At 45.4% G+C, this 12,111-nt stretch overlaps 1 protein-coding gene across 5 annotated transcripts in view; it reads right to left on the reverse strand.

Moving 5' to 3' along the window:
• Positions 1-10,379: 10,379 nt before the first annotated feature.
• Positions 10,380-12,111, reverse strand: part of ldb1a (LIM domain binding 1a) — a 28,471-nt gene continuing 26,739 nt past the window's right edge. For 4 of the 5 annotated variants that reach the window (XM_070542418.1, XM_015944309.3, XM_015944310.3 and 1 more), the window contains one exon: positions 11,079-11,534. In XM_070542418.1, coding sequence (XP_070398519.1) covers positions 11,310-11,534 — 225 coding nt within the window. In that variant the 3' untranslated portion in view covers positions 11,079-11,309. Of the gene's footprint in view, positions 10,774-11,078; positions 11,535-12,111 lie in introns of those variants that run through there. The other variant, XM_015944312.3, reaches the window with a different exon arrangement.

The following is a 12,111-nucleotide window of genomic DNA, read 5'->3' on the forward strand; positions in this document are numbered from 1 at the left end:
GGAATATTAGACCATCTGAAAACCGAACATTTTGAAATTCTGTGTAGCATCCAGAAAGGGTTAATTTTGACCTATATATTGACATGCATAGTGACCGGACACCTACAGACATAATTCCACTATCTAGGTGGAGTTGCTACTCTATCTTCTAACACCCAGAAGATTCTGCAGTCCTCGTTGTCAGTCCACGAGGACAAGATTGTCAAACTTATCTCAGACTGCTGGATTCCACAATCTGAATGAAAAGTGAACTTTTACAACTCATAAGTTAAATAATCAATAAATAATCATATGGTTGAATGAACCAGATGCTATATGACATGTTTGAATAATCTGTGACTAATTCAGTGAAGTTGAAATTAATATTATTATTACAATGATCCATTTATATGTTATGATCAGTGATGTTTGATCAAACATCACTGATCATATGTTATGATCAGTGATGTTTGATTTAACAAGTGAATCTATTATCACACAATGTTCATTAGATGCAAATTCAGGTTAAGGCCATCTCACATAAAGTTTAAAGATTCTTTATACACAGAACAAAAACATCTTGTATCTGGAAGGTGTGGTTTCTGAGGGAAGTTTGGTAACGCCAACAAACAAGTCAACTTCTGATTCGTAGAAATGATAAACTCTAGATTTAAAACTAGACTAACTGCCCGAGTTAGGCAGTTTCCAGCTGACACTCCAAAGTGGCCAATTCGGAACCAGCCTCTTTTGAAACATCTCTGACATACAGTCAAAACCTGATTGCACGCTGCAAGCTGACACAGCCATACAACTCCTTAAGAGTCCATCCATCTTAGACGCAACAAGTCCACCTGTCAGTTGGGACCTGGAGACATCTCTGAACTGACCTGGTCGCATTGTGGTAAATCTACAAACTTAGATGCCTTGGGGTCACCCAACCCAATCCAACCCAACCCAAACCCCACCCCCACCCCCCAACCCCCGACATCTCGGATCCAAAAGTGGGTCTCCATCAGGTACGTAGACACAACAAGATTGCATCTGATGCCATTCTATAAATAATCAATTATCTAGTTTATATCAGACAACAAATTATTTTACACCAAGAACTCACAGGTTATTCCGGATGCAAAGTTTCTGATATACATCATCTCACACATCACATTCCATCATCACACATACACTCCATCACATATCATTATTCATAGCTTGTCATGTATTATAATTAGTCTAGAAAATAGAGTTTATTTTTAATTATATACTTGACTCTGCCTGAATTAATACGACGTGTTTATGGTCACTGAATAAGCAAAGAATCCTAAATTCTTCTAGTTAAACATTCAAAGATCAATCATATTTATATAGAATCATCACATCTTATTGGTCATAATTAAACCCCCCAAATTCATTACATGTGTTACCTGATACTAACATTTTAAATGTTGTCAGACAGCTGTCTGGCCACGTTGTGCTCAAAAACAACCCCCCTTTGTCTGCAGTAAGACCATTCTTTGATTTATTTGGGCGACGCATGGAAATAGTTATTATTAGTCATGACTTACTGGTTTGTTTTCAGCATTAGAATTTTTGTTTCCTGTTTGTTAAAGGAAGCAAACACCAAAATAGTTGCTGAAGTAACTTGAAACTCAATCAGTTATAAAAAAATGTTTTAACCTTTTTTAACAAAGGTGACATGAGCACAGTAAAGGTTGAGGCTAGAAGACCATCTCCAAGCAGCTTGATGTTCCCATGTCTAAAATTATTGGACATATTACTCAGACTATGAAGGTCTGCAGGACTGTAGACAACCTCAATCACGTGGTCATGAGTGAAAGATGTATAATACAAAGGGTAACCGAAGATTCCTGACTGGGACTGAGAAAATTGCTGACATAGGTGGACTCAATGGAAGATGATCAAGATGACCAAGGAGAAAAATATTGTTGAATACAAATCATGCATACCATACCATACCATACCATACCATACCATACAAATTTTATTATTATGGCGCATTTAATAAACAGCATGGGAGCTGACCAAAGCGCCTCCCAACATAAAAACAGACATAAAAATACCAATGAAACAGTAAAAGCAAATAAAAGCAGCAATCAAAACACACAATGAACAAGTAAAAAATTCACAATCTAAAAGCCAAATCATAGAAGTGTGTCTTCAACCATGACTTGAAGACACCAATGGATGGTGACAGATAGTGAGAACAGCAGTGCTTTTCAGAGAGCGGGAGCTACAGTACATACACGAAGGCCCTTGAGAGACAGTCCTTGAGTAATAAATCTGACAACAGTCATCGGCATAGATATGGTAGCCTATGCTGTACCGTTTGAAAATTTGTTCCAAAGGGAGAAGATAGATGGAGAACAAAAAGGGGCCCAGGAACCCTGCGGCCCGGACGTGCTCGGAAAACTTCACCAGGGAGGCGTCCAAGAGGCCTTCTAACTAGATGCCTGAGCCACCTCATTTGTCGCTTCTCAATGTGGAGGAGCAGCAGGTCTACTCCGAGCTCGTCCTGGATGACCGAGCTTCTCACCCTATCTCTAAGGGAGAGCCCAGACACCCTGCGGAGAAAACTCAATTTGGCTGCTTGTACCTGTGATCTCATTCTTTCTGTCACTACCCAAAGCTCGTGAACATAGGTGAGGGGAGGAACGTAGATCGACTTAAACTAGATACTTAAACTCCTCCACTTGAGGCAGGACCTCATCCCTGACCCAGAGAAGGCATAACCTTTTCCGACTCAAGACCATGGTCTCGGATTTAGAGCTGATTATCATCCCAGCAGCTTCACACTCGGCTGCAAACCACTTCAGTGATCACGTTCTGATGAAGTAAACAGGACCACATCATCTGCAGCAGAGACTCAATCTTCAGGTCACCTAAACGGGTCCCCTCAAGACCATGGCTGCACCTAGAAATTGTGTCCATAAAAGTTATGAACAGAATTGGTGACAAGGGGCAGCCTTGACAGACTCCAACTCTCACCAGAAACGAGCCCAACTTACTGTCTGCAATGCAGACCGAGCTCTGGCACCAGTCATATAAAGACCTGACAGCCCGTATAAGAAGATCTAGTACCCCATACTCCCAAAGTACTCCGAAAAGGGCCCCCTCGAAGGACAATCCATGACGATTACAAAAGTCCAAAATACACATCACTTTAAATATGCCAGATATCCATTTGATCACCAACATATTTTTAAAACAGCTTCTATCACCACCAAAGTGTCACTGTGTATTATTCTCACTCTTAAACTTGAGGATACAAACAAGTTTATGCTTGCATGTTGCAAAAAGACATCTTATCTGTTTAGTCTCACAAAGAACAAAAATTCCATGTGGCATCAGATTAGGTCAGCTTGGTTGCAATGAAACTATTTGGTGCAAGATGCAATTATCCATTCATCCATCCATCCATTTACATCCGCTTATCCGGAGTCGGGTCGCGGGGGCAGTAGCCTAAGGCGAGAGGCCCAGACTTCCCCTCTCCCCAGCCACTTGGGCCAGCTCCTCCGGGGGAATCCCAAGGCGTTCCCTGGCCAGGTGAGAGACACAGTCCCTCCACCGTGTCCTGGGTCTACCTTTAGGTCTCCTCCCGGTTGGAACACCAGGGAGGCATCCAGGAGGCATCCTGACCAGATGCCCGAGCCACCTCAACTGGCTCCTCTCGATGTGGAGGAGCAGCGGGTCTACTCCGAGCCCCTCCCGAATGACCGAGCTTCTCATCCTATCTCTAAGGGAGAGCCCAGCCACTCTTCGGAGAAAACTCATTTTGGCCATTTGTATCCGCAATCTCGTTCTTTCAGTCACTACCCAAAGCCCATGACCATAGGTGAGGGTAGGAACCAAGGGCGGATTAAGGACTGAAGAACATCCGGGGCTTAACACACGCACACACACGCTCGCGCACAGACGCGCGCACACGTGACACGCGCAAGTCAACATCATATATGTCTTGTATCACATAATTTTTAATCTGAAGCTACATATTAAGCATTTTCAGGGCAGAGTATTGTTCCTGTTAGTGTTTAGTGTGAGATGATAGTAAATATTCCCTTTCTTTCTTCAACAACTTTACCTGATAGTAAGCTAACTTTAGGCAAACCAGCAGCACAACAAATATTTTCAAATAAGACTCACAAACCTGAGTCAACACCAGTCTCATCAAAGCTGGGGTTCTGTCGCCGTACTTTTGGTCTAAAAAACGTCCTTATGTCCATCTTCACTCATGCATTTCAGGCAGAGACTGTAGAAGAAGCCGGCTGCTGAAGGGCTTCTTCTTCAGTGGTGGAGGCTCAGGCAGGCTGTATACAAACTACTGCCAGCTGCTCCCTCTCTGTTGGACTTTGGTACTGCATGTTACTTCCGCGATTTAGATCCGGGACTTTCTATGAAACATCCGGGGCTTCAGCCCAAGTAGCCGGGCCTAACGCCGCCCCTGGTAGGAACATAGATCGACCGGTAAATCGAGAGCTTCGCCTTCTGACTCAGCTGTCTCTTCACCACGACAGACAGGTACAATGCCCGCATCACTGAAGATCTCTCACTCGTGAACAAGACCCCAAGATACTTAAACTCCTCCACTTGAGGCAGGACCTCATCCCTGACCCGGAGAAGGCATTCTACCCCTTTCCGAATCAAGGCCATGGTCTCAGATTTAGAGGAACTGATTCTCATCTCAGCTGCTTCACACTTGGCTACGAACCGCTCCAGCGAAAGCTGAAGATTACGTTCTGATGAAGCCAACAAGACCACATCATCTGCAAAAAGCAGAGACCTGATCCTCAGGCTACCAAAATGGATGCCCTCCACACCTTGGCTGCGCCTAGAAATCCTGTCCATAAAGGTTATGAACACAATCGGTGAAAAAGGGCAGCCTTGGCGGGAGTCCAACTCTCACTGGGAACCAGCCCGACTTACTGCCGGCAATGAGGACCAAGCTCTGACACCGGTCATACAGGGACCTAACAGCCCGTGTCAGAGGGCCTGGTACCCCATACTCCCGGAGTACCCCCCACAGGGCCCCCCGAGGGACGTGGTCAAACGCCTTCTCCAAATCCACAAAACACATGTAGACTGGTTGGGCAAATTTCCACGCACCCTCAAAGATCGCCCTAAGGATAGAGCTGGTCCAGTGTTCCACGGCCATGATGAAAACCACATTGCTCCTCCTGAATCTGAGGTTCAACAATCCGACGGACCCTCCTCGCCAGAACCCCTGAATAGACCTTACCAGGAAGGCTCAGGAGTGTGATCCCCCTGTAGTTGGAACACACCCGGCGGTCCCCTTTTTAAATAAGGGGACCACCACCCCGGTCTGCCAGTCCAGTGGGACTGCCCCGATGTCCACGCGATATTGCAGAGCTGTGTCAGCCAACACAGCCCCACAACATCCAGAGCGTTAAGGAACTCCGGGCAGATCTCATCCACCCCCTGAAGCCTTGCCACAGCAGAGCTTTTTAACCACAAAAGTGACCTCAGCACCAGAGATTTGAGAGGCCAACCCAAAGTCCCCAGACTGCTTCCCCACTGGTAGACATGTCAGTGGGATTGAGGAGGTCTTCGAAGTATTCTGCCCACCGATCCACAACGTCTTGAGTAGAGGTCAGCAGCACACCGTCCCCACTATAGATAGTGTTGGTAGCGCACTGCTTTCCCCCCCTGAGGCACCGGATGGTGGACCAGAATCTCCTTGAAGCCGTACGGAAGTCTTGCTCCATGGTCTCACGAACTCCTCCCATGCCCGGGTTTTTGCCTTGGCGACCACCCGAGCCGCGTTCCGCTTGGACCGCTTGGACTGCCGGTACCCGCCAGCTACCTCTGGAGTCCCACAGGACAAAAAGACCTGATAGGACTCTTTCTTCAGCTCGACAGCATCCCTAACCGCCGGTGTCCACCAGCGGGTTCGGAGGGTTAATGAGGGACAGGCACCGACGATCCTGAGACCACAGCTCCGGTCGGCTGCCTCAACAATGGAGGCACGGAACAGGGTCCATTCAGACTCAATGTCCCCCGCCTCCCCCGGAACATTTTGGAAGTTCTGTCGGAGGTGGGAATTGAAGCTCCTTCTGACAGGAGACTCTGCCAGATGTTCCCAGCAGACCCTCGCGATACGTTTGGGCCTGCCTGGTCTGACCGGCATCCTCCCCCACCATCTGAGCCAACTCACCACCAGGTAGTGGTCAGTTGACAGCTCCACCCCTCTCTTCACCCGAGTGTCCAAGACATGCGTCCGCAGGTCAGATGAAACAACAACAAAGTCGATCATCGAGCTGTGGCCTAAGGTATCCTAGTGCCAAGGGCACATATGGACACCTTTATGTCTGAACATGGTGTTCATTATGGACAATTCATGACTGGCACAGAAGTCCAATAACAAAACACTACTCAAATTCAGAACAGGGAGGCCGTTCTTCCCAACCACACCTCTTCAGGTCTCACTGTCGTTGCCCACGTGAGCATTAAAGTCCCCCAGCAGAACGAGGGAGTCACCGGAAGGAGCGCTTTCCAGCACCCCCTCCAAGGTCTCCAAAATGGGTGGGTAGTCTGAACTGTAGTTTTGCGCATAAGCACAGACCAGTCAGAACCCATCCCCCCACACGTAGGCGGAGGGAGGCTACCCTCTCATTCATTGGGGTAAACCCCAACGTACAGGCACCAAGATAAGGGGGCAACTATTATGCCCACCCCTGCTTGACGCCTCTCAGTGGGAGCTACTCCAGAGTGGTAGAAAGTCCAACCCCTCAAGGAAACTGGTTCCAGAGCCATGCGTTGAGGTGAGTCCGACTATATCTAGTCGGAAACTCTCAACCTCACACACCAACTCAGGCTCCTTCCCCACCAGAGAGGTGACATTCCATGTGCCAAGAGCCAGCTTCTGTAGCCAAGGATCAGACCGCCAAGGTCCCCACCCTCAACTACCACCCGTCACACACTGCACCCGACCCCTTTGGCCCCTCCCACAAGTGGTGAACCCATGGGAAGGGGAACCCGTGTTTCCTCTTTGGGCTGTGCCCGGCCAGGCTCCATCGGTGAAAGCCCGGCCACCAGGCGCTTGCCAACGTGCCCCACCTCCAGGCCTTGCCCCAGAGGGGGGCCCCGGTGACCCACGTCCGGGTGAGGGAACACTGTTTCCATTTACAGGTGCTGGCCAGTAAATTAGAATATCATCAAAAGGTTGAAAATATTTCAGTAATTCCATTCAAAACGTGAAACTTGTACATTATATTCATGCAATGCACACAGACCAATGTATTTCCGATGTTTATTACGCTTAATTTTGATATTTATAGGTGACAACCAATGAAAACATCAAATCTGGTATCTCAGAAAATTAGAATATTCTAAAGGCCAATGAAAAAATGTTTGTTTCTCTAATGTTGGCCAACTGAAAAGAATGAACATGAAAAGAATGTGCATGTATAGCACTCAATACTTAGTCGGGGCTCCTTTTGCCTCAATAACTGCAGTAATGCGGCGTGGCATGGACTCGATCAGTCTGTGGCACTGCTCAGGTGTTATGAGAGCCCAGGTTGCTCTGATAGTCGTCTTCAGCTCCTCTGCATTGTTGGGTCTAGCGTATTGCATCCTCCGCTTCACAATACCCCATAGATTTTCTATGGGGTTAAGGTCAGGCGAGTTTGCTGGCCAATCAAGGACAGGGATACCATGGTCCTTGAACCAGGTGCTGGTGGTTTTGGCACTGTGTGCAGGTGCCAAGTCCTGTTGAAAGGTGAAGTCTGCATCCCCATAAAGTTGGTCAGCAGCAGGAAGCATGAAGTGCTCTAAAACTTCCTGGTAGACGGCTGCATTGACCCTGGACCTCAGGAAACAGAGTGGGCCAACACCGGCAGATGACATGGCACCCCACACCATCACTGACGGTGGAAACTTTACACTGGACCTCATGCAACGTGGATTCTGTGCTTCTCCGCTCTTCCTCCAGACTCTGGGTCCTTGATTTCCAAAGGAAATGCAGAACTTGCTTTCATCAGAAAACATAACTTTGGACCACTCAGCATCAGTCCAGTCCTTTTTGTCCTTGGCCCAGGCGAGACGCTTCTTGCGCTGTTTCTTGTTCAAGAGTGGCTTGACACATGGAATGCGACACCTGAATCCCATGTCTTTCATGAGTCTCCTCGTGGTGGTTCTTGAAGCGCTGACTCCAGCTGCAGTCCACTCTTTGTGGATCTCCCCCACATTTTTGAATGGGTTTGTCGTCACAATTCTCTGCAGGGTGCGGTTATCCCTAGAGCTTGTACACTTTTTTCTACCACATTTTTTCCGTCCCTTCGCCTGTCTGTTAATGTGCTTGGACACAGAGCTCTGCGAACAGCCAGCTTCTTTAGCAATCACCTTTTGTGTCTTGCCCTCCTTGTGCAAGGTGTCAATGATTGTCTTTTGGACAGCTGTTAAGTCAGAAGTCTTCCCCATGATTGTGGTGCCTTCAAAACAAGACTGAGGGACCTTTTAAAGGCCTTTGCAGGTGTTTTGAGTAAATCAGCTGATTAGAGTGGCAGCAGGTGTCTTCTATATTCAGCCTTTTCAGAATATTCTAATTTTTTGAGATACCAAATTTGGAGTTTTCATTAGTTGTCACTTATGAATATCAAATTTAAATGTAATGAACATTGGAAATACATTGGTCTGTGTGCATTGCATGAATATAATGTACAAGTTTCACGTTTTGAATGGAATTACTGAAATATTTTCAACCTTTTGATGATATTCTAATTTACTGGCCAGCACCTGTATATAATTCATAAGATGCAATTATTTGTATAAAATCAAAATGTAAATAGCCACATGCTTTGTTTGAATAACTCAAGAGACACCAGTTTTCAGTGAAAATTCATCTTTATTGATAACATACATCAATTATCAATGACAAAACCTGGCAAAAGAAATATATAAAACCACCTCTGGGATGAGGTGCTACAAGAGCCAGCTACGGGTGCGTCGCCATTTCTCCTGTCTCACACACCCTTTATAATTTATATTAGCTCAACCTAGAAAACAAAGGGTGCTTGACAAATCAGTCCCGAATTCAATTCTTTGACCACCTGCTGAACTTATAGATCACAAAAAGTATACGAAGAGGTGCTAGAGACATAGGCATTTTTGGGGGGGGGGGGGGGGGGGGGGGTGTTAATAGACATTTCTGTTAATGATGAAGGAATTTCTGACAAGCTGCTCAGTCTGAGATTCCTGCTGAGATTGGGGGAGTCTGGAAATAATTATTTATTATGAGATGGTATAACCACGACTGTTCATTTCAGCGTGTAAATGCACACCGACACAGCATCAAGTCATCAGCAGACGGATTTCGCTCTAACAGCTAAACATTTTTGATTTCTTCCCAAAAATCTGCAATTTGACTTAAATCATGCAATTAAATCTATTTTAATTTGATACATGTTGCCCCACTGTTGAACAAAAGAGGGTCAACTTACAGCACAAATGGCATAATCTAAGAGTAAAAGCAACAGCATGACTTAGGAACAAAATAAAATAACCTTTTGAGAAAAAAAAGCAACTCAGCAGCTCTACAAATTACTCCAGATGGATATTCTTATGGATACTGTACAGGCGGATCAGACCTAAACAGAACATCAGTACATAGAAAAATAAATAGTTTGCTAAAATGAGGGTAAAATTCTTTCAGTGATTGTACCATAAATCATGTTTAAAAAAAAACTTTTATTTCTTTACATTAGATTGAGTTTCTCGTAGTTCAAGGGGAGAATACATAGATTAACTTTTACAGAAATGACTACCTAAAAATGTACAAGCACAAACACAAACATGAGAAGTAAAGCCAATGAAACGATTGACCAAAAGAGATAAAACAGCGCTGTGTGATCAGTCTTTACACGTCTTGGTCTGCAGTTTGTAATTAAAAACATTTCTGGGAAGCCTCAAGTCAATACAAAACCCCTTTTTTCTCTGCTTATTTTACAATCCAGTTAAAACTTTTAAAATATTTTTTGAGTAGCAAGTTCATGAAAGTTTTCTGTTACTATGTTCTCTGTAGAGAAGACTCCTCCCGAGGTGAGAGGACTCAAGACGAAGCAAAACAGTTGTGTCATGATAAAACCGATGGAGAGAGTGCTTTGGGATGACATCAGATACAACAGTAAAAACACAAGCTGCGTCACCTCCCCCAGACTGGTGTCAGCACTGGGACCAGTGAGCCTGCTAACAGAGTGAACAGATGATTTACCAAGCAGAGGTTTACATGAGTTATTACATCACAATAAGAATGATCTGACAGCAATACTTATACATTAATATACTGCAGGTCTCAGATGTTTTACACTTCTTACATAAGCAATAATGATAACAATAATAATAATAATAATAATAATAATAATAATAATAAAACATATAACAAGTCAGTTTTATAAGAAAAATAGATTGCCATTAATAGTGGAAAACAGTGCAAAGAATATTCTGGGGTGTTATTGTTTGCTTGTCTATTTTTTTTTTTTTTTTACAAATACTTTACATAAAAAACCAAGTTTAAAACATAGAAAATAAAAACACACTCCTTCTGTGGCGTCTGGTGCTCTGATCCAGAAACGCTGCGTACCGCCTCTCTCCAGTACCTCAATGTTTGTGCCACAGACGTAGATGACCGTGTTTGTCAGTGTGTGTGCTGGTCTGTGTGTGTAAGTGTGAGTGTGAGAGAGAATGTGTGTGTACGATTTTGCGTAGTGGTTCTCAACTCCGGTCCTCAAGTTCCGGCACTGTACAGGTTTTTGTTCCAACCAGGTCCTACAAAAACAAATGGTTGAGTTTTTAAAAACTGAACGTAGAATTTTCACACTTTAAGTGCACATTTTCTTCTCCCTCCCCCACCCCCGCCTTTTTTGTTTACATCCCGAAAAACAGTGGAGTCAAAATAATAGCTAAGCATTTCTTCCCAGTGACATGAGCACAGCAGAAAACAGCAAAGGTGCGTCGTCAAGCACAACGCACGGCTCAGAGACCCGAGGTTGGAACAAGAACCCACTGACGAGGAGCACTTGGACAACAGAACACACCAACTCTGGCTGTAATCTGTGGTGAGCGGGCAGAAACACACACAACCGCCACTCCTTAGAGGACTGTCAAGAGCCAAAGCGTTTAGGAGCAAGTGGGATTCTACTGTCTGTCTGCTAATGGCCCTCACGGTCTCCGCTTCAACTCTAACTGAACAAAGGAGTCATTACGTAACACAGGTGCTCGACGCCACCTTCTGACTCATCCTGCTCTGGTGTTTGCTCCAGTTGATCCTGGTAAATTTTAGACTTTAAATTTACAAATACACTCTACTGGGAAGACTGGGAGTTTTCATTCTTGCTCTCTTGACTGGAGGGAGCCTTGTTGTTCCAGGGCGAGTGTGCCCCCAGAGTGGGCGAGCTGTTGAAACTGTCCTCATCGTCCAGGCCATTCACCCCATCGTACTGCGTGTTCTCCAGCCGCGTGATCAGACGCTCGTCTTCGTCACCAAACTCCCCTCCCATCAGTGTGGGCTCTCCCACCATCATCACATCCTAAAGGGGACAGCAAGGGCCGGTACACATTATCCCCATAATACAGGGGGAGTGCGGATTGTCTAACTGCAACGACGAGTTTACGATTCTCCTCTTTATAATTTGATCTTTTCAAATCTAACACATTATTATGAGCACAATCTAATGAATTTTCTTGTGTCGTCTAGCACTGAACCTACTAACAACAAGAAAGTGTTTTTAGGGCTATCTATCCTGATAGATCAGTGGCTCTTGTTGTCCAGACTCCCTACCCCTGTTCAAAGAACCAGGGTGGAGGGGCCTTTCTATTGGCCAGCAGTGGGCATCCCTGATCCTCGAGTGCTGCCTCATGGCGGGGAGGGTTCATTCCACCTCGGGTCTCATCATCTCAATAAAAGCAACCAAGTGAACAAAAACAGAAGGGCTGTGTGAACGACTCAAATGAAACTAAACGGAAATCCAACTGTCCCAATAGAAATCAGAGCAGAGTAACCCCCAACTACAGACACTACTGAAAACAGACAGGTCACCTGTACCCCACAGTAATGAAACTCTGTAACCTGTGGCCCCAAAGGACCAGGGACTGCCCATCACTGGT

Source organism: Nothobranchius furzeri, chromosome 12, assembly GCF_043380555.1.
Source record: "Nothobranchius furzeri strain GRZ-AD chromosome 12, NfurGRZ-RIMD1, whole genome shotgun sequence".
Lineage (NCBI taxonomy): Eukaryota > Metazoa > Chordata > Actinopteri > Cyprinodontiformes > Nothobranchiidae > Nothobranchius > Nothobranchius furzeri.